The sequence below is a fragment of the Phyllostomus hastatus genome, unplaced genomic scaffold, assembly GCF_019186645.2.
Source record: "Phyllostomus hastatus isolate PE091 unplaced genomic scaffold, TTU_PhHast_1.1 phas_contig_86, whole genome shotgun sequence".
In the NCBI taxonomy this organism is placed as follows: domain Eukaryota; kingdom Metazoa; phylum Chordata; class Mammalia; order Chiroptera; family Phyllostomidae; genus Phyllostomus; species Phyllostomus hastatus.
In genome coordinates this window covers 39297229-39320854 of record NW_025333977.1, presented here as the reverse complement: position 1 = coordinate 39320854, position 23626 = coordinate 39297229, and the positions used below count along the sequence as shown (strand labels likewise).

General features: G+C 41.3%; 1 protein-coding gene across 6 annotated transcripts in view; it reads left to right on the top strand.

The window, feature by feature from the left end:
* FGF12 (fibroblast growth factor 12) overlaps window positions 1–23626 on the top strand; it is a 503977-nt gene that overhangs the window by 249151 nt on the left and 231200 nt on the right. The window contains exon 1 of one of the 6 annotated variants that reach the window (XM_045851675.1): window positions 1480–3194. The exons of 4 other annotated variants lie outside the window; for them this stretch is intronic. In XM_045851675.1, the coding sequence (XP_045707631.1) occupies window positions 2996–3194 (199 nt within the window). In that variant the 5' untranslated portion in view covers window positions 1480–2995. Of the gene's footprint in view, window positions 1–1479; window positions 3195–10905; window positions 10927–23626 lie in introns of those variants that run through there. One more of the 6 variants, XM_045851681.1, reaches the window with a different exon arrangement.

Genomic DNA, 23626 nt, shown 5'->3' with positions numbered 1-23626 from the left:
TCTGCTAAGTTCACAAGTTTGTGACTACACATCTAGAGACTTCCTAGAGCATCTCCTGGTCTCACATCCATTTTCAGTAGCTTTCAGGGCCTGTGTTTTTCTTGCCCTCTACTAGAGTGGTGCCAACATACACCTGTTTCTGCTTGGAAATCAGCCATGTAATCTATGGGCACTACCCTTGACACTTAGCCAGGTTTCTGTGACTGGGAGACATTAGAGATATTTGCAGACTAGTTGAACAGAGACTTTAAATATAACTGATACCCACTTCTAGACTTTGGCATGAATGGAAGATGATTACACCTTTTGTAGTTCCAGAATCTTTCATGCTGCATTTTAGCCTGGGTGACATTCTCTCCTCTGCTGAGTTTCCTGTAACATACAGCAGTCATCTCAAGCACTCCTGGAGACCTGATCGCATCCTCAAGCGTGTTGTTGACTGCCCTCGCCCACAGTCACCCTCTCTCACCCTACCTCCATTCTTCCTTGTGCAGGGTGCTCACTTGGCCCCTAATTTTAGAGACTGCGCCTGTTTTACAGTTTTCCAGATAGAACCAAGAAATCTAGGTTTAAAGGAAGCGGAAACACTTTTTCCTGTTCCAGAATGAGCTAGAAGTGGGGATCAAACTCAGGGCTCAAGAGGCTGTTACTTTCTTCAGTGTCCACTGCCTTCCTCCCTAAACAGAGAACTATCTCTGCTCTAGGTTATTGGAGACTGGGCGGACTGCCTTCTTTGAGCTCCCCCACCCCTAGCCCCTTCTTTGCACAGATGCTCAGGGTCCTCCAACCGGTTTGTCATAGTGTTTTCTCTTGGGGGAGGGACTGGACAGAGCAGACCCGAGCTGCAGTTCCCTTGCTCTGCCTGAGAATTTCTCATCCAAACCTCAATCACGTAGGATTGCGTAGAGAGGAGAAAAGGGGAGAGACAGAAGACAGAGGGGGAGAGGGGTGACAGGAAGGAGGAGGAGGGAGTCTGGGAGCAGAGGGCGCAAAGGAGGGGAGGAGAACCCGAGCACGGGGCTCTTCCAGCGCTCCAAGAGCCGGGCCCCCACCTGGCCCCACCTGGGCGCCCTGGAGCTCTCTGGAGGGTGGGCTAGCGCAGCAGGAGGTACTCCCACCGCCACCTGCTCTTGGTTCCATCACCGTCTCGGCAGTGGTCCTCCCTGCCTGGAGTTTCTTAGGGAGCTAGCGCTCCAGCCCAGCGTGCAGAGCCGGCTGGGAGGCGGTGACGGCACCCGGGAGCTGGTTCGGCTTTACGCTCCAACAGCCCGAGCCCCTGAATGGGAATCCAACCTGAGAGCCCCCTCCGGGCCCCGGGTCTGCAACGGAGGGCGTCTCGCTAGCCAGTGGCTCTGAGCGGCCACCCGCGCAAGTTGAGCGAGTTGGCAGCAGCCCGCACCTGCCTCCTGGCCTGTGGGGCCCCAGAGTCTGCATCCGGCCCCAAGAACCCGGGTTGGACGCTCCGCTGCCTCCTGCAGTCGCCTCCGGCGGCCCAAGGGCCCCACCTGCGCCCCAAGCACCGGACCATGGTGGGCAGCTCCGGTGGGGAGCCACAGCCACCTCCAGCCGAGGTCGCCCGCAGCCAGCCCCTACCCCACCCGAGCCGACACGCGGGTGTTCGCAGCGAGCTGGTCACTTCTTCCTCAGCCGGAATGGGTCGCGCAGGACTGAGCGATCGGCCTCGCGTCCGGCGGGTAATCCCCATCTGATCTGCTGCCTGTGAGCTACCGACTGCTGGGCGGCGCGAACCTGGGGGGCGGGGGGCGCGGAGATGACCTGATCGAGAGCACGCCAAAGCGCCCTCTCCTTTCTCTGCTCCCTTTTGAGCCTGTACGGAGACGCGCTCGGTGCTGCGGCCCGGCTGGACCATGGCGGGGAGCTCCAGTTAAAAGCGTGTGGGCGCCGAGCTGGAGAGGACACCTTCAGGATCGCTGCCTTTTTAGGGGGCTTATTTAAACTACTGAGTCATTCCAAATTTAGGATTCCCTAAATAATCACCAACTGTGCCCGTCTCCTGAAGACAGCAAGCGGAAAGAGAAAGAGCACCTGCTCTTTGGGACCCCGGTATCCCCTGCACCCGCCTCCCGCGGGGGTTTCTCCCTAAGGACTGCTTAGCCCTCGAGGATCTCCCTGCCGCCCCTCCTTCGTTGCCAGTCCCTCATTCTCTCCCTCCTCCCCGGCTTCCTGCTCTCTTTGCAGTGCTGCCGGCGGGGAGTCGCGCTCCCTCCCCGCAGCTGGAAACAGCTGCGCCCACCCCACGCCCATTCCCCGACTCCGGCTAACCGCTCCCACTTCGCGCCTCTCGGAATCTGAGGACGCAGCGGGCGCGATGCCATCCGTAGACCTCACCCCGCCGGGAAGGACCGCCTAATCTCCAGAACTGCGGGCCGCAGGGAGTTAAATTGCTGCCTTCCTCTCCTTCTCTCTTGCGGTTGGTGGCTTGTTCTCTAAAGGATCGTTTTATTCACTTTTTAGTATTTTCTACCGGGGGCACGCTACCCGCTGTGGTCCAGACTCTGCTTTGTAAACGGGTTTTATATGATGTGTGTGTAGATATACTTTGGACACCTTACAACGCTTGCGCCTCTCCAACAGGGGCACGGCTTGTTGTTTTGGACACCTTCCTCCCCTTCTACTTGGTACTCCCAAGGCAGTGTGACCAAACTCCCCACTGCCCCTTGGACGCCGATCGCCTTAGGGTGCAAGTTTGGGGTGCAAGAGTCGAGTGAACAGGAAGGCTCGGGAGCGCCCCGCCCCCGCCGCCAGCGGTTGGGGAAGTTTACATCTGGATTTTCACACATTTGGTCGCCGCTGCCCAGACTCTGACTAACCTTGTGGGCGCCGGGTTTTCAGAACTGCAGCCTTCTCAAATATTAGCACTGCCTCCCGCGCCTGCCCTGTCCCTCCGGGCCGCCGAGGTCCTGCCCTCACCCCGGGGGAGAGCGATCCCGAGGGCGCAGTGGAGCCCGGGGCCGGTGGCCCTCGCTGAGCAGCTATGGCTGCGGCTATAGCCAGCTCCTTGATCCGGCAGAAGCGACAGGCGAGGGAGTCCAACAGCGACCGGGTGTCGGCCTCCAAGCGCCGCTCCAGCCCCAGCAAAGACGGGCGCTCCTTGTGCGAGAGGCACGTCCTCGGGGTATTCAGCAAAGTGCGCTTCTGCAGCGGCCGCAAGAGGCCAGTGAGGAGGAGACCAGGTCAGTAGAAGCCCGGACCGTGGGCCCCCCTGGGGCTGACATCCCTTTCCCCTTCCGCAAGTCACCTGGGAACACCCAGGGAAGAGAACCAGGAACTCCCCTTCCATTCGCTCCCCACCCCCTTCTTTCTTCATTTTCACACACCTCGTTCAGTCGCCCTCTGTCAGTTTATAGCTTCTTGTCCCATATTTAGGGAAACACTTTATACCTTGATGTAACTATGGTTCGTCTAGGATGAGAGTTACACGCATGGTGTTTCTAGTCCTGTGCAGCCTGTAGAGTCCTTGAAGGCAGGGACTGCCTCATTCATTCTCTCTCTCCCCCGCCTGTCTGTCCATCGTCAGTCCGTCCATCCATCCAACCATCCATCCAGGGCTTATATTATTTACTGAGGACCTAAAAATAAAACCCTTTCTCTCTCTATCTCTCATAATATTAATAGTTCTTGATGCATACTAGTCACTTAGTAGACACCAAACTTATATTTATTCTCTTTTTCTAACTCTTCCTCCACCTCCAGCAACACATGATATTGCATCGTTCAGATCTTTTTATCAATTTCTCGCCTCCCCAATTTCCCACATGCCCTTTCCTTTCCTTTCACACAGGCCTCCTTTTCCTATGTTCTACCCCAATTACTCTCCTGGTTTCTGAGGGCTCTGCTGGTCAACTTTTCCGTCCTGTCACTCCCATTCTTTGTACACTCACACTTACTTTTGGGACACTAAGGGAAACATACAGCATCTGCAATTTGGCTTCAGGGAGGGTAAAGAAAACTTTAGACTTATTAGAGATGTTTTTTTGGCATAGGCTTTCTGAAGCTGATTCTCTTATTTGGCCTTTAATTAAAATGGCTGGTATATAATGTGTGTCTGTTTACAAAGGGAAATTGGATCCCTTGAGTCTCAGGGTGATTATTCCCAGCTCAGGCAGGCCAGTGTCCCAGCTGGAGAGAATGAAAGCAGAATTGCCGAGGTCTGTGCTTCCACCAGACTTTATTGATCCTCTGGCTGTGGTGGGCAGAGTCATTTGCAATCTGCAGATATTCTGTCCTTACAGTGGACAGCTGAAAGCAAATATTGTGTAGAAAGAAATCTTTCCTTCTGTCATTAGTTAACTAGTTTAGGTTGGCGTCTTTGCAACTCTGTGATGTTCTCCTGGGTTCCAGGAGTGAGGTCATTGGGGTGAGGAAAACACTTGAAAAGTTTGGACACTTGGGACTCAGAATTAGTTTAGAAATTTGGGATTAATTCTTGTGAAGAAGCCATCTCATCTTATGTTTCCATTGGGTTTTCATGACATTATTTCTTTCCTAGGGACTCATTTTCTTACTCTGTGATGTTTATAAACTAGTAAATTTCAGGAGTAAACAAAAATCATTATGATCCCAGAGCAAGAGCTACTAAAGTCTCTGTTATTTTACATCCAATTAATATAACCTGTTTATTTCTTAAGGTGGAGATTTATGCAAAAACTAGAGTTATCTCTGCACAGTAAATAATTCACATCAGGGGAAAATAAAATCCCTGGTATTGTGCAGTGATCTTTTGGGGGCCATCTTTTCTCAGGGTTTAAGTAGTCTACAAGGAACTTCAAGCATCTGGATTTAATGTGACCCACATCTCCGCATCTGAAGTATGTTCTTGCACTCTAGTTAGGATAATTATATGATATTTGTGAATAGACCCTACTCAGCCTCCTCAGTTCAAAACAAGGGAATAAAAGCGATAGGTGGATTGTGTTTATGAATGGGTAAAATAAACTCACCTGATCTTTTGTTCAAGCTGGTTTGCAGATGAGCTATTTGCATGGCTGAATTTTGCATAGGGAAATTGCTTCCTGTGGCCCTTCTCTTAGCACCTATTAGAAAATAGAGAATTTGAGGGGATTGCTGAGTTTATGGTTTTCTTATGTTCATTTAATCTGCTCCTCTTTTTCATCTACTTAGTGTGCATCTTGGCAGAGAGGATCCTGACTGGTGACTTCCTTTAGCTGAGGTGTCACAGTAATAATCTGGCAGAAATTTGACAATACCTGTTAAGACCAGCTCAGTGCAAAGGCAGTGGGCATGTATCTGCACATAAGGGGCTTCAGGTTGCCAAAGCTTAGCTTAGGAGAAGAATGGGAGTGTGGGGTATGGAAAAGCATTTTGGGAAGATGATAGTGTGCTGTTATCGTTATTAACAAAGCCAAATAATTAATCTGTTGATTTGCCGTCAGCAACTAAGATTCACATAGCATGGGATGAGCCTATTTGTAGGGAGATAGCACCTTCCACATCTCAATTTCAGAGAGGATTCTTTAACTGGATTGGGAGGAAGTTGCTAAACACCAAAAAGAAAAACTATTTGAGGGAATCTGTTTTATAAGGACTTTGATGTTATGTTCACTTAGTATTTGAGTTATTTTTGAACTCACTAACCCTTCTAAACAATATCCTTGTGAAGTCCAGACTGAGTTACATATGGCAAAGTGTCATGTTTCTTTGACCAGACTTCCCAGGGAGTGAGGCTGAGGCAATACAACTAAGTCAAGTATTGGAATGGCAAGGCCACGTATTTCTGATTTCAGGTCTGACACATTCAGTGTCTCTCAGCCTCTTATTTTAGCTCTCCAAGTTTTGGTATGTATAATGTTGAAACTTTATACATGAGGTAGGAAGACTGAAATTACAAGGTAAAGGTTTCAGATTTCAAAATCATGACATTGCAGGATGAAAATGTGAGAACCAGCAGGGTGGTCCTCACACCACACAGTTCCAAGGCCATGGCTCACATCAGACACTCTGTGAATGGCATCCCCAGAGCACAGCATGTGGCTTAGCCTGGATTGTGTGGCAAAACTATTATTTGGATGAGAAATCCTAGAGTCAGGGTTGGTAGTTTACAACCAACACACAACATACAAGGGTACACAACTATATTGTGGCAAAATTGGGATGAGAACTAGATCAGACTGATTTTTCTCACCTGGCTCTTTGTAACACAACACAAAACAGTGATATGAAGAGGAACTAGGTGTATTCTCTCAAAGGATGAAAATAATTTTGTGTATTTTTATTTTTGTTATCATTAGGGATTATTTTTGTTGTTGTCATTATTATTTTGTAATTAGAATAGGATCCCTGGCTGGTGTGGCTCAGTGAGTTGAGTGCTGGCCTGAGAACCAAAAGGCCATAGGTTTGATTCCCAGTCAGGGCATATGCCTGGATTGAGGGACAGGTCCCCAGTTGGGGGCATGTGAAACACAACTGATCTATGTATCTCTCACACATCAATGTTTCTCTCCCTCTCTTTCTACCTTCTTACCCCTCTTTCTAAAAACAAATAAATAAAGTCTTTAAAAATATTTTAAAAAAGAATATGCCAGATAGAGGAGGTAACTGGCAGGAGGAGGCATAGGCTAAGTCAGGCACATGGGCTCTAAAATGACCATCCCTTTGCTAGCATTACAGAAGTAAATCCAGTTGTGAAGACATACACAGCACAGGAACAGTTAGCTCCTTAGCTATTGTGTGAGCTGTCCATAGCTCTTTGGGAATGAAATTTTGGAAGGTTTTAAACTGTCAAATTGGCTGAAGTCATTGAACCATAAAAAAGCCTTAGAATATTTCTTTTTGTGCACTTTCTAATGAAGAAAGAAGCATTCTTATGGTCATTATTTGAGTCATTATTTATGTGTGAAATACCTGTATGAGCCAGACCTGCTAGAATATTTGCTTAAATGATGATGCCACTTAATTTGCTATATCTAAGCTATTAGTACTATGTGAATTACATGGCTTACTCATTTCCTGCATTTGTTTTACTTTTGACTAGAAATGCTTGTATAAAAGATTGACTTCAAAAGTATTTATGTTCTGACTCTGAAGTTACTACAGGTAATGTTTAGCACTCACAATGAAGAAGGGAAAGGTTTTTATATTGTAGTCTCTGAATGTCAGAGTGGCCATGAACCTGGGAAGTCATCCAGTATCATTCTCCCATTTTTCAAATCAGTGGCTCCCTGGAAGTAAAGAGCATCTAGATAAACCTAAAACTATGTATTTGAAGTGATTTTTGTGTTTTTATTATTTTTCTATAAAATTTAATTTCTCCTCTCAAACCAGAGCATTAAAAAATCAACAATCAGGGAAAATTCCTTGCCTAAGTAAAGTAGATATTTTTCATAACTGAAGTATTTGGTTTTATATTTCCATCCCTTTTTAAAAATGATGCAGTATATTTACATTGAGTGGATACAATAAATCAAAGAACTCATTATAATTTTTGCTAAATTTTATGGCTTTTCATTGTCTATTTTTCTGAGTTTTTGTTTCTAGTGTTATAAAAGTTGTGGTTATTCAGAATATTTCAATATTCCTCCAAATTGTTTTGGTAGATGTATAGTACTTAATGGTGCACTCAGTCAACATTTTAATATCAAACACATCCATTTCAGTAGATGAAGGAACATTACAGAATATCAAAACTTCAAGAAGAAAACTGATGAAAATGGGGAGATGATGCTTACTTATGTGGCCTATGGAATATAATTACATTTTTATAAACTGAAATAATTTTGGTTCATATATACATCAAGAATAGATTCATATAACAAGTGATATGTTACATGTATAGCAAGGACTTTTATTTCCTCTTTCAAAAATATGACTCATGCCTGAACTACACAGTCAGCTTGATCAAATGATATTTGGCTTGATGTTTGTTAAAAACAAAAACAAAAATAAAAAAACAAGCTTTTCAGAAATCCACCCTCGGGGTTAAACTGCTATTTTGCACATGTTTTTTAATCCTTTTTTTCTACAGCAGTGCATTTGCATCAACAAATTAAATTTTGATTGTAAGGACATTATAAAATAGCAGATACTGTGAGCTCTTGATTTCTCTCACCCTACAGAGACCTCATCAAGCCATAACTCAGGATTAAGTCTTTAAAGTTTTAGTGAAGTTGATATTCTTGAACAGAATTAGAAAAACAATTTATAGAAAATGAGGTAGTCTTTGCATTTGAGGAAGCAAGAGAAATATTTTGAAGATCTTTAGGAATTAAGGCTTTGTGTCATAGAATTGTATTTTAAAAATATAGTAGGCTTACTAGGATTGCATTACATTGCTTTGTTCCAGGGGAGAGCATATTTGTGTACGGGTATTACATACATTGTTGATTTGGTTTGGAAAATTTGTCAATAGTGGTTAATTTTTTATTGTCTCCTTCTTGAGTGCTTCATCATAATGTGTATTAGCTATTGACTTTTCCTCCTAGAATTACTAGAGATTTTATGAAGAGTCTCAAAGACAGCCTCATTAAACATAGGGGACCCCTGTAACACACAGTTTTGGATTCTATGAATGGTCCACCCACTATACTGCAGGGCTTTCCTTGTTGTCCCAAGGAAGATGCACCACAGCTAAAGAGCTGTGATTCCGAGGCCACCTTCTAAGCATCTGTGAGGAGGAGTCTTAGATGCTAAATGTCTACAAATTAATCATGTATACTAATAACTCTGAAATATAACAACTAACTACTATATGACTTCAGGATTTACAGATGCTTCACAACTTTTGCCCCTTTAGTTTTTTTTGTTGTTGGTGGAAAATATTATTTATATTTTAAGTATTTTTTTTCATTTTTTTTATTGTTGTTCAAGTACAGTTGTCTCCATTTTCCCGCCACCACTTTCCCCCACCCTCCACCCCCAATCCTTCCCCTCTTTGGCTTTGTCCATGGATCTTTTATACATGTTTCTTGATGACCCTTCCCCTTCTTTCCTCTGTTATCACCCTCCCCCCTCCCCTCTGGTTACTGTCAGTTTTTTCATTATTTCAATGTCTCTGGTTATATTTTGCTTGCTTGTTGGTAAAAGACAAATACCATATGATCTCACCTATAAGCAGAACCTAATTAACAAAACAAACAAGCAAGCAAAATATTTTTCTTTTTTTAAATTAAATTTATTGAGGTGATATTGGTTAATAAGATTATGTGAGTTTCAAGTGTATAATTCTGTAAGACACTATCTGTGTAGTGATCCACTGACATAGTCTGCCCCATCTTTGAAATAAGAAAACTAAGCTTCGAGGTGGCAGAAAAGCTTGTTCAGGTTCATGGAGTCAGGAGCAGGCTAAGCTGTCTCAGGACTCCCAGGCTCACACTGCTGATCATCTGTCTTTATCTTCTACCACCTTTAGCTAAGAAGGCTGAATCTGAATAATTCAGTTTGATTCAAAGTGGGAAATTGTTGTCGAGGGGAATCCAGTGAAGAGTTCAAGGAAGTGTGGAGTGTGATGACACGTTTGCTTTGCTGTGTGTCTGATCTAAGAGCCTCTGGGGGTGGGGGTGGGGGGTCTCCAGTGTGGAGGGCTGGGAAAGTGAGAAGGCTGGTGGAGGTCTTCAGGCCAGAGCTGCAGAAGCAGTCCTGAGTCTATGTTGTTCCGGGCTGGTGTCAAGCTCCTGGCTAGGATGTGCCTCTCTGCATGCCCGGGGCCTAAGAGATATCAAGGGGTGACACCTGGGCACCTAAGCACTCCCTGTGAGACTTGAGTCCAGAGGGACAGACTTTTTTTGACTGTAAACATAAACAATTGCTTCAGATGTTTTTGAATGTAAAGAGGTTAATATCAAGGTCAGGGGAGCCCTGTAGCATTTCATCTTTTTTTTTTTTTTAAGTTATGGTTTAAGTGACCTCAGTTTGCTGGTTCCTAAAATGAAGATATTATCTGTAGCATTTGGTCAGTAAATGTCTCTTTGAGTAAAAGTTTGTCTAGCACCCAATTTCAACGGTGGGTGGGGAAGGCAGTTCCCACACCAACGGAAATTCTCAAGACACCAAATGGGAGTCTTACAGTGAACTCAATTCTGACACTACCTAACTGAAGATAGTGTCAGATTCTACAGGCTCAAGACTCATTCTTATAAGACAATTTCCTCTTCCCCAATTCAGACACCTTTTGCAAGTCCAGGTTGTCACCTATGCTTTTCACCAACCAAGTGAGTATAATTAGGACCCTCTCCTTGGACTTCAGAAGCCAGTTGGAAGTTCAGGTTGTTGCCTGTACTTCTGACTAGCTGGTTATAAATCAGAGGTTCTCACAAACCCCTCCTCAGGTACAATTAATTTGCTAGAGTGGCTCACAGAACTCAGAAAGATTTCACTTGCTAGATCACTCCTTTACTATAAAACAATATAATTCAGGAATAGCCTGGTGGAAGAGATGCTGAGGCCCAGGTATGAGGACAAGGTGTAGAGCTTCTAGGTCCTCTCCAGGAGTTCCACTCTCCCCAAATCTCCCTGTGTTCACCAAGCAGGAAGCTCTTTGAACATGTCCTTTTTGGGTTTTTATGGAGGCTTCATTCCTTAGGCATGACTGAATCACTGGCCTTTGGTAACTGATTCAACCTCCAACCCCTTTCCCTTCCTTGAGCTTTGGGTCAGGACTGAAAGTTCCAACCTTTTCAACACTTGGTTGGTTCTCCTGGCAACCAGCCTCCATCCTTAGTTTTGGTCCAAAAATCACTTCATTAACATAATAAACACATCCTTCCACTCTCACAACTTAGGAAATTCCAAGGGTTTTAGAAGTTCTGTGCCAGAAACAGGGACGAAGGCCAAATATATATTTCCTGTAAATCACATGAGGAAGTTATTTAAGCTGAGTTCTGACAGATGAGGCAGGCAAAAAGGGCAGAAAAATGTTCAAGGCAGAAGAGAACATCTTGCGTGAAGATCAAGGTGAGGAGAGCTGGCTTCTTTTGAACCGGCTGAGGTGTAGCTTGAACAGCGAGAGCTAGGAGTACAGGTGATGTTGGAAAGATGGTCAAGGGCAGAGTTGTGCAGACCCTTAGAAGGATTTTGTATTTTAGTCTGGTTTGAAGAAGAGTTAGAAATAGGGGATGATATAATGTGACTTGTATTTTGAAATGGATTCCATGGCTTTGGAGAGGAGAATGGATTGCAAAGGGGCCAGAACAGAAGCAAAGGAATCATAGGCTTTGAGGACATCAATCTGGGCAAGCAGTTCTCAAAGAGGGGTGCAGGGGCCCTGGGAGCAACTTGGCAAACCTTTCAGTGTGTCTGCAAGGTCAAAACTATTTTCATAATGACATTTAATAAAAATACTATTTATTTGCCTTTTTCATTCATTCCATCATAGTGTTTGTTAGAGTTTTCCAGAGACCCTACGATATATCCACAGTTATCTGAAAGGGCTATTAAAATTTCCCTCCATTTGCAACCACATATCAGATTATATTTTCATACTTCAACCCAAACAACATATAGTGAGAGATTAAATGCAGAAGCAGATTTGAGAATTTGGCTGATTTCTATTAAGTCAGACATTATAGAGATTTGCAAACATCTAAACTATTCTTTCACTTTTTTGTTTTTGCTTTGGAAAATAAAACATTTTGTTTTATTAAAACATACTATTTATGTTAATATTTAATGGGCTTATTTTTTATTGCAGTATAATTGGCATATTATATTAGTTTCAGGTATACAATATGAGGATTTGGTATTTACATATATTGCAAAATGATCACAATAAATCTAGTTCAAATTCATCACCACACAAAGTTACACACTTTTTTTTCTTGTGATGAGAATTTTTAAGATCTACTCTCTTAGCAACTTTTAAATATACAGCATACAGTATTATTAACTATAGCCACCATGCTGTAAATTGTCATCATTTTAAATAAATATTTGAAAAATTTTACTGTAATTTCTAACCCAGGAAGCACTGGAAGGTGTAAGTCACCTAATCAAAAGCTCTTTGGAGCACTCAATGATCTTTAGGAGTGTACAAGGATCCTGAGAATACAAAGTTTGAGCACCAGTGATCTAGGCGATGAATAATGTTGACATGAAACATTTTGTCAGTGGCCATGGGCATGAAAAGAATAAGGGTAGTTAGAATGAGCGGAACCTGATAATAGGTAGATATGAATCAAGACAAGCGGTGGCTGTGTAAGCGGTGGCTTTGCTGAGATGGAGGGGAGCTAGGGAAGAAGCAGGGTTGATATGGGTCAGATAATGTGATTCCCAAACTACAACGCAGTATAAAACACTAAGGTGAAAAATTGGGTAACACTATTTGTTGTTTAATTGTTTTACAACATGGTAAAGATCGCGAATATCCCGTCATATATGTTCATCTGCTTTATTCTTCAAATCTCAAGGAAACATTCTAGGACACTCGCCCTCCTTCATTGGCCCAGGGCTCTTACCTTGCAAGGGCAATTCTATAAGGATTTCTAGGGAGAGAAACATAATATTAAGTAAAGTAAAAAACCTTAATAGTTTTTCTAATATTTTAAAATGAAAACAAAATATATTTACTATTTAATAGGCTTTCAAAGACATGTGACTGGCTCAGCCCTGAATATGTCCTAAATGTGATTTTCATAGGTGCAGCTCCTACATGGATTTCATACTTGAGTTTGGACCAAGTTCATTGGTCTTTGTATAATCAAGTCACTTTGAGAAGACAAACATAAAGTCTTCCTTATTTGTCTGCCTACTGTTAGTTATTTGATTAGTTTGTGGTATTTATATATCCCCTGGCTCCTTGCTTTTAACCACATGTCTATAATGTCTCCTAATTGGAATTTAAGTGTATACTGTCTTTTCTTAGTGACTTTTCAGGTGTTTAAGTCCTAATATCAAACTTGGTTCCTAGAGAAGAAGAATGACGTGGAACAAATGGGATGTAGGGTTGAATCACAAAATGTTAGAGCTTAGAGATTATATAGGCCAGCAGTATTCAGTCTAGCTACAAAATGAAATCATCTGTGAGTTTTTAAAATGTGCTAATGCCTCTTACCCAGGAGATTCAATTTAGTGTGTTTACTCGGGGCCTCAGACATCAGTTATCAGTTTTGTTTGTTTGTTTTTAGGCTCCTAGGTGATTCTAATCTTCAGCCAGGGTTAAGTATCACTGACCTGTTCTAGTTCCATTATTTCATATCTTGTGGCCCTTCAAAAACAAAAAAATAACCATCTCATTCATCAATGCCTTTAGGAACACATTCATGATGCCTAGAAACTATGTACACCAATTTTAATTATAATCGTGATTCCTTCCTGTTGCTGATTGTTGAATCTTTCAGGTGTTTAATGGTGTCCAGAACCTGAGTCTCATTATGTGATATGTTTGGGTGCCTCATCCTCCTGACTAGCATGCTGGCTCCCAAGGACAGGACCCATGCCCTGTTCCTCACTAGATTCTTGGAGCTGAGTATCCCACTTGTGTCGCTGCAGTTCCCCCATCCCTGTTAAATAAATGAGGAAATGATAAGCCGACTCATTGAATCTTACTTTTATTGCAAGCCTTAGAGGAAGAGGATTCTTAAGTTAGTGTCCCCAGTTTTCACATAAAGATGCTGAGGTCTAGGAAGCCTGGAGCTTCTCCAGAGCTTCTCAAGTTTATGAGTAGTTTGCAGTAGATTCTGGGTTTGAACTCAGGCTTGTTGTTCCTAGTCTCCTTTTTTTTTTTAACACTCTGCCAGCACTGGGAATGGATCTCAGTTTCTTCCTGTGAAAAATAGGAAAATAGCCCTGGCTGGCGTAGCTCAGTGGATTGAACGCAGGCTGTGAACCAAAGTGTCGCAGGTTTGATTCCCAGTCAAGGTACATGCCTGGGTTGCAGGCCATGACCCTCAGCAACCACACATTGATGTCTCTCTCTCTCTCTCTCTCTCTCTTTCTCCCTCCCTTCCTTCTCTGAAAATAAATAAATAAAATCTTTTAAAAAATAGGTAAACAATATTAAAGGATATCCAAGAGCCCTTTTAGCATGAAAAGTCATTAACTAGCCCCCTCTCCCAGGAGAAACACTCATGACTAGGGACGTGAAATACTCATCTGCTTCCCGCTTCATACTTACACAGGAAGTAGAAAAAATTTCTCCTAATCTGCCGTTGAGGATGTTCCTAACTGTGTTCCATGGTTTGATTACCTGCAATGTGCTATTAAACATATCTTGTCCAACTTACCAGTCTTTATTTCTTTTGACCTCAATTTAGGTCTATTTTCTTTCTTCAATAGCATGCTTTAGTGTTGTAGACATTTTTAGGGCCAAGGTCAAAAGGAGATTGAAATGAAGAATGAAAAAGATCCAGGAGAGAAAAACTATGAGATTACCTTATTATAAAAAAGAAAAATCAATAAAAATATCGACAAGATGTGTGTGTGTGTGTGTATAAAATTGCTATTGATGATTTAAATATTGTATTTTAATTTGGGGGATTCAAAAGATTACCCAGATCACCTTCATGGTACCCTAGAATCAGTTAGTACTCCTCAAATAATTAAGAACCAAGTAAAAAGTTTAAATAAGTACTAAAAGCAGGGATCTGTATTCACATTGCCTGGTTAGAATACGTGTCAGAATCTGTTTTTATACAAATAGCTCTAGCTGGATTGTCCACATAATATCCATTCCATCTGCGACATTATATTGGAGAGAAGACTTTAAGAAAGGATAGCCACCCAACATCACCTAAAGATACTAGAACAGGAAAAGGTTGGTTGGTGTCTGAGTAATTATTAAAAATGATGGAAAAGAAGAAAAATCTCCAATTCCAAGAAAACCAAGTTTCTCCCTATGGAGAGAGTGAAAGCAGTGGTGTTGTCATGTTTTATTGCTTGAAAAGGAGGACTGCAGTGGATTTTTGCAACCAGAGTGTAGCTGTGAAGTGATGGGCAAGTCGCATGTGAGGTGACGGTCCAGAAACTCAGAATTCTAGGAAAGGAATAACACTGATAGAAACTCAGGCTTCCTCTATAGTCCTTTTCTTGTGGGATATCCCCCTGAGAGACTGGAGATTTACCTTCCCTTAAGAACAGCAGAGAGGGCTCCTGTTTGCCTCCTTGCAGAACCTGTCTTTTCCCAGCATATCCCATGGCCGGGTCATTATCCTCCACAGCTTTTGCTCAGTGAAGTCATTGGCAGTATCTTGGCTGGGCTGCAACTGCATTCTGCAGCTCCAGGATCTTGAGAGAGGTCTGCATACTCCTCTCTGTCCACCTGCAGGTCATGAGGAAGGAAGTACTAAACAGGAGATTCCCTTTAAAATAATGCTTTTCCTAGTGTTTACACAAAATTCCTTTCTTTGAGCTGTTGATGGGCTGCACTTCTGTGCTTCCACATGGCTTCTTGAGTAAGAGTTCTGCTCATTATGGTTCTGCTAGTGGGACTACTGTCTTGGCTGGGAACCATAAGATGGCAGTTCCTTGGCCCTCTTGTTTCTTTCACCTGAACCACAGTCCTGCCCATTTTTTCCCCTAGATAAGCAACCCCATTCAGTCTGAAGCTTTTTCCTTTGGAGCTGGTGAGGCTGGAGAGCAACAAGCTTCATGATCCTCGATTCATTATTTGAATCCAGGCAATGCAAAATTTTGTTGAAAGACTCTAGTTAGAACTGACCCTTTAAGACTTCGCCTCTTGCCATTACATATCTGTAGTTGAAGGTGAGTATCTGTGACATCAGCCTTGGAAAGTCCAGCTAGTGGCGTATACAACTTAACGTGTTGGTGGGTTTGAATTGGAAAACACAGAGTTTATTATAATCACTTACCTTATGGAGGGGGGAACTGAGACTCCAAAGATGTAAGTTAGGTTATTCAACTGGGAGAGGCAGAGCAATCACCAAAACTCAGCATAAGCCAGTGCCTTACTGCTATGCCACAGTTGTTTCCCAGGGGACATTGCGAGATACTGATAGCAAGATCTCTTCACCCATTTCTGGTCGTCAGCAATTGAAATGTGGGTAGTACCTTTTAAATATCTACACTCAAGTTATATTTCCAGACACCTATCAAATATTTGTTTGCCATGTGCTTGGAGTCAGGGTATAGCAATAACGAGGAAGTTCCTGTTTTGTTTTTTTTTTCTGTGAGGCAATATGTCATCAAGATTTGTTAAATCTGATTAGATTTGTTTACTGTATTCCAAGTTGTAGTTTTGCTGTGTTCTTTTGGACAGTTTCTCTTTTAATGTCTATATTTCAAGAGAAATAATAACTTCTTAATTTAAAAGAAAAATAGCCACAATCTGTCTTTTAAAAATTCATGTGTGGGTTTGAGGCCTGGCTGGGAACAGACTGTTTTATTATCTATATTATCGACATGATTAGGCTGCACAATGAAGGTTTTTTCCACCTCTCCTCACACAATGCTCCAGCCAACCCCAACCTTGTTGACATTCCTGGGACATTTACTGCATTTATCCATTTCACTTCCTTTAGTTTATAGTTGTGGTTTCCACCAGGGATGCCATTAACTCCACACCTATCTTTTATTTACCCGACACAGCCCCTCGTTTAACCACCATGCTGTAGTCCTGCCTGCGCATTATTCGAAGCCCAGCTCAACTCCCATCCCTCCTGCCAGATCTCAGATCCTTCCAAGTAGAATGAATGAATCATTGCCTGCCTCTGGGCTTCATTTGGCTTTGTTACTGTATTGTCTGCAGTTCAGTCTGTCTTGTCTTCTAATTACTGTCTAAGCTCATGTCTCTGCCTTTGGAGTGTGAGTTCCTGTAGGAAGAGGACCTTGTCATTTTGATGCTCTTTACATAGTAGGTGGTCGGAAATAACTCATCAAAACAAAGTGAATTCGGTTGGTGTCTGATGTGCTCATGGCATCAGTTCTAGTTAGGGAATTTCTGCACAAATGTGAAAATGCTGAGCAAGAAAAGGAATTAGTACATTAGGCCAATATTAATTTACTTTTATTTGATATTAAAATGCAAAAAATATCATCAATCCATTTTCATTTGATATATAGCTTTTAGAAAAATATTTAGAATCTCATGTCTTCCTCCCCAAAATAACTTCCAATGCCAGCGCTGTTTCACTCAGTATGTACTTACCTCTTTCTCCACAGAGTAGCTGCTTATGAAGGGGTGCTTTCTATGGGAGTGCTAACAGAGGCATCATCTTTATAATAATTGATGTCTTTGCCCCAGAAACCAAGGGAAAGTGAGTGGTGTAACCAGTGTGGGAAAGGGCCCATTTCTATTTCAACTGACTTTGGTCTCTTAACACTGGGTTAATGAGAAATAACCTTTGCCATTGATTTCAAATTCAGTCGTGCCTGGTCCTTACATTTACAGTTGAAACCAACAAGTCATTTTAGTGTTAAATACCCTTGAGGGAACATATTTACTCTGGTTTCACTGTCCTTGGTAAAGCTCCAAGTGATGGGGGAATACAGTATTGATTGCGTCTAATGAAAAAGCTTTTCTCTGTCAACTCTTTATTACCTCATTGGCTTTTCTTCTTCCCTCTTCTCCTACTCGTAAAGCTATTGAGAGCAGCATTAAGTAAGTCTTTGGTGTATGCTGCAACCCTTTGTATTTATTCTTTTGCTTGCTTTGAAACCCAGCCTTCTTCTTAAGACAATATGAATAAACTAGACCTTTGATTTGGTCTGAGATAACACAGTGTTGTAAAAATAGCACTGGACTCCAAGGCAGTGTTTTTGATCTTGGGGAAGTCCTTTTTCTCTTCAGTGTAATTTCTTCATTTTCAGAATAAAGGGGTTATATCAGATGGTTTCTGAGCTTCCCTTCAGCTTTATCATTCTTGATGCATATTTCTGGTGTTAAAAGCTAGAGATAAAAAAGTGGTTAGATTTCAAGATATCTGTATGTGAGATATAAGAAAATCACTTAATAATATGTTGGTTATGAAATTTTAGAAGATTTGGCATGCATATTTAATGGAACAGCAAAAAATTTAACACATATATATTTTTTAATTTCTCTTTTCTATATTCTTTTTTTTAATGTCCATTCCTGTCTTTAATCTGCACAACAAATTTACTATACAGATGATATATGGGAGGCTTAGAGAAATCATGTATCCTGGGGTCAAGGCCATAATCTTGGTCTGTGCAGCAGCACCAAAGCCTGTGTGAGGCCCACCTGAGTCTCTTCTGTCTTGAACACAAATGACTGCATTTCCAAATTTTCCTTGTATGACTTTAGTTTTTAGCATTTTATTGTGCATTCAAGGTAGACTCTTACATAAGTTTGGACTTCAGCCTGAAGTGATTTAATTAGATGGCAGAACCATATTTTGTTCCATTTATTTACTAGTGCAGCCTCAAGATAACATAACAATACAGAATAGACAGTAAAAGGAATCATGTAATATTGAGTGAAAGTTGAATAATTATTTCTGAGTTAGCCAATATGAAATGTTTCACAACAATTTCAAATTAAACAGTGGAAATGTGGTAAAGCATGGGGTGCCATGGAAATTTCAGTGGCGGTAGAGAGAAAAGTCATGCCATAATTATCAAGTTTTCAGATTTCCCAGACCTTGGTATACACCTTATTGATATATTTTCCACTAAGACTTTATCAATAAAGAAAGAAACTGAATATCAGTCTTGACAGACTCTTAAGAATCATTACATTTATATTATGGACAGGTGCTGAAATTTAATTGTGGCCAATAGTGGTAAAATTATAAGATTTATAAAGGAAGGGTATACTTAAAATATTGCCTAAAATTGATTTTAGAGTGTCTGTGAGTTTCATTTATGTGTATCACTCATATCATCTGTTCCTGTAAGTGTTCTTGGTGTTCAGCCTTTCTCTCGTTTAGTGTTTCCCATGTCTTAGTTATGCAGTGTGGTGACAATGCACATGGGGGAAACTCAGTTTTCTCTCTTAAAGCATTGATCATGTTATTTCACCAAAAGTACCATTGATGCTTTCTGAGCATCTGTAACTAGAGTCCTCTTCATATAAACTGTTGATCCTTTGGGAAATCTGAGTTTGTCAGGTGACTTTTCTGACTCACCTTTACCCCACATCTTGGGTAGACATAGGTAGGACATGTGTAGAATTAAAAACAATGTTGGATACATTAACACTGTAACTATAGAGTCTCAGAGTTATGGGGGACTTGAAAGATCATCTAACTCACTTAATACTTTGACCCTGTCACCGTTGTTCATGTATTTACATTTTCATGCAATCACTGGACACACATCCACTGTCTAACTTATAACTCATCTAGCGCCATGGTATGGGGCATTAGAGAAAAGGACACAGGACATTTTCATACAGAGCTTGTGAGTTTGTAGGAGGTACAGAACACCAGGAGTTTCATGTGGAGTCAGCTTTTACCTTGAACAGTTTTAGAGTACTTCAGTTATTTAGTTTACTTCCATTTCTTTATCTGTGCAGTATGGTTATGGTATAAAAGGAGAAATTAAGTTTTATCTTTGAAGCATTGACCATATTATTTCACTAAAAGTAAGCTTGGTCTATTCCCTGAATCTGAAGTCTAACACAATGTAACTTTTAGGATTTATACCACCTAAAAAGGATTTCTAGCATCAAAAATTGCATAGTATATAATAGGCATGCTGATGATTCTGATTTTATGCCTCTGGACAAGCTCCAGTTTATCAGCATCCTTGTATAGGAGCTTGTCTGGTATCAGACAAATCCAGGTTTGGGCAAACAAACCCAGAGTAAAATACCCTTAGAGTTTAGAGTTTTCTGTGAGGTCCTCAGGAGGTCACTTTATCTCGCTGCACAGTAATATTTGGTTAACTCTTTTTGCAACCGCTGTTAATAATGTGTTTTGAAGAAAGAACTTTATAATTTCACAGTAGTAATTTTCCTCTCTTTAAATGTTAACCAGACTCTTAGGATCTTTCTGAGAGGTTTTTGCCTGCATTCTAAATTAAGTCTCCGGTTGGTCTAGATTCAATTAAATTGATTGAAGCACTTTCACAGGTAGATTTCACAGGATGTATCTATATGCTCAAAGGTCTTTTTGTGTTTAAGAGTTTTGAATAAACCTTGTTCACAGTTATAGTCTGTGTGCTAGTATAGTGAAGAGATATGCATTTACTGGTCCCCAGACAGTACTTACTGTCCTTTTGGTGCTCATGCAAACCCCACTCATCATATCTAGTCAGGTACCTCACTGAGTTGATCTGTCCAACGCTTTATTTCTTCATTTATTCACCAGATGCACCTTGAGGACTTTCTGGGAACTATAAGGAATAGTAAGATGAATCAGGTATAGTCACTAGCATCATATGAACTGATGATCTTAGTTTCACATTATCTTTTCTCCATCCCTTCCGTTGCTGCCAAGATTTAAGAGGCTTGTTCTGACCACCTGGATTTTTGTAATCTTCCACCTGGTGTCTCAACATTCCTTTACTAGAGGCCCTGATCATTACATGGAAATTTTGAAAAGACATACTTATGGTAATATCATGGTTGTTCCCTGGAAAAACCTTTCTAACTTCCTAATTGCATACAAAAGCACTTTTAAATGGCTTGAAAGTGGCTATAATTTCCTGAGATCTTGTTCTATTAATCTCTTTCTCCTCCTCTCTCACCAAGTGTGTGTATCCACAGCCCCCACACTGAGTGCCACATTAGAGCCAGGCCAGGGACAGTGAGATGGGAAGGACTTTGATTGGAGTAGCCGGGGGGCAGTGAGCACGGGAGCAAACCAGCGGAGTTGGAAAACTGTGTGGTTGCACGTCCCTGCACTTCTGTTTTTTGCTTCTTTTCACTCCATGAAGTCAGTTAAACATGAAGCAGTAGGAAAGCTTAGTGTCCTTTTTAAAATCTAAGATTAAGAAAGAGGATGTGCTTGTGCTGAAGGGATGGCATTAAAATGCGTGTCAGCAGTTCCCAGCTTTCCCCCTGAGAGACTGCTCAGTCCAAGTGGTCCCAGACCTCAGGGAGAAAGTGTGCAATGGATGTTGTTATGTTAAGTCTTTTTCCCATTTGTAAGTCATTCAATTCTGTTTCACTATAAGATTTTCTCCTTATTTTTAAAAAAGATTTATGTATTTATTTCTAGAGAGAGGGAAAGGGAGGGGGAAAGAGGGAGAGAAACATCATATGCCAGAGAAACTGATCAGCTGCATGTCGCAGGCCCCCAACCCGCCCCCAACCCCGGACCTGGCCCACAACCCAGGCATGCACCCTGACCAGGAGTCCAACCCACGACCTTTCAGTATTCGGGACAGCGCCCAACTCACTGAGCCACACCAGTCATGGCAGATTTTCTTCTTTTTTTGTTGGTTGTCTTTGTTTCCTTATGTATTGACTTCTCTTTCTCTCTCTCTTTTTTCATAATTAGGTATCACAGGCATCAGTATCAGGAAATAACTGGCAAAATTTGATGCTGCTTTATATTTCCTGCTTAAGAAATGAGTAAAAATTTTGTCTCATTTTGTTTTTCTTCTAATTTATGTTTCATTTAAAAAATAAATCTTTTAAATTATTTTTTCAAACTTGAGCACTTAATTAATATGGTATTTTGCAGTCTAGCAACACATATCATGTTGTTTAAAACATGTGAAATGTCTGAAAAATATAAATTTATGATGTCTTTAAGAAACAACTGGTATTAATTGTTTAATTTTTATTTTTTCTTCTATATTCCTTTCATCTACAACTCTTATTTCATTTATCACTGTATTGAAGTTATGTATTTGGAAGTTATACCTTTTCCCTAATAGATTTAATTCTTTTTAGTGAATGATTTCTAATTGTAGTCCTCACAACATCTAGTTTAATATCTGACATATCATTATGTTTCACTAGAAAAATTATTTAATATATGGCAATGTCTATAACTTCACATATTTTATTTTATTTTTTTAAAGATTTTATTTATTTATTTTTAGAGAGAAGGAAAGGGAGGGAAAAAGAGAGAGAGAGAAACATCAGTGAGTGGTTGCTTCTATTGGAGTCCTGGCAGCCCACAACCCAGGCATGCGCCCTGACTGGGAATCGAACCAGCTACCCTTTGGTTTACAAGCTGGTACTTAATCCACTGAGCAACACCAGCCAGGGCTAACTTCACATATTTTAAATATGCATTATATATCCTGATACCCTCTAGTATAACAATATATTCTTTGTAGTTGAAATTCCATTACACTGATTTGGATTGTTTTTCTCTGTAGTTATTTTCATAAACACATTTTAGACACTTTCAATTACATAAAATGAGTCATGCAATTTCTGTTTTGTTACTTTAGTTATTGAAAATAGCCCTCCTGATTTATTGAAAAAATGAAGACATAACATACAACCTATTTTTAAAAATTATAAGACTATTTAAGCAGAGCATGGCTTTCTATTCTAAAAAGTTATGAAAGATTACTTAAGGAGAACATGGCTTCCTGAACTAGTTTATTAATAATCCACTTTCCTTCTCCAAATCAATAAAAAAAGAGACATTCTTGGATGTCTAATCATCTAACAAAACGGCTAGACATACTTTCAGTTCATTTGAAAGCTTAAAATTCTAAGCTTCTGAGTGACTCCTAACGGCTCTTACACTTGTCACACCTATTCTGTGAAATCACAAAAGGGCCAACTGTGAGGTGTTATTGGACTGCTTCCTCTGATAGATCATCATAAAATATTAACCAGCTCCTTTGGAGGGCTTTCCCACAGGCAGGCATGCCAGAGCATGTTCTGATTCACCGGTAATAATGGTATCTGATTACAATTCTTGGATTCAAAGTGCAGTCATCCACATCTGAGACAGGAGGACTATCGATATTTTCCTATTTTTTTTCCTCAAACACAGTGCAGATTCCTGCTAGCAGTTGCTCTTTTTCATATTCATATCATTGTTATTCTATAATTGTTGTAGAATTCTGTGATGCCATATAATTAGCTCCCATGACCATCTGCAGTATTCAGAGAGGAGAGAGCGTAGAGTCAACCTTATGGAAGAAAATGAAGTATATAAAGGCACTGGCCCTGTGCTTGAAACATCATAAATGCCAGTACTATATAGTTTCTTTTTTGCCTCCTGGGTTTTGACACTAATTCCAATGTTCTTTCTATTAAATGGATTGTCTTTCCCAATAGCCTCTTCATTGGGTAGATCATAAATAGTTTTATTTCTGCACTTATCCAATTTGTGTTCTTCCCATACCTCATTGTTTCTGTTCATGCATTGCTATGTATGTAGAAGTGTTACCAGACAGAGTCCTGGCCCTCAGTGTGTCTGCCCAGGGCCAGTTGTAGTGCAACGGTTCTTGACTTCCTGTAGGAAAGATTTCACAACCTAAGTCCAGGTGACTATGAGGACACATTTGTTAGAGCTGGGGACAGTGAAACAAGGAAGGGCTTAGAACAGGCAACAGGAGAGCCTGGGCTGAGCTGCCTTTGTCTACTGGGAAGCAAGAGAAAAGGGAGCTTTGGGGACAGGTTCAGGGGATTAGCCTAGGGCAAGCTGCCAGCTACCCATTGCCTTAGAGTTTAAGAGACACGTGTCTGTGGGGGAAGAAGTGGGGGAAGAAGAAGGGAAAGGAATGGCACTGGTGGCTCTGCAGAGGGAGAGGGCGCTGGGTCCTTTGTCTTGAGCGTTTTTATCTTTTGCTTGCAGGCAGGAATCTTAGGGAAGGTCTC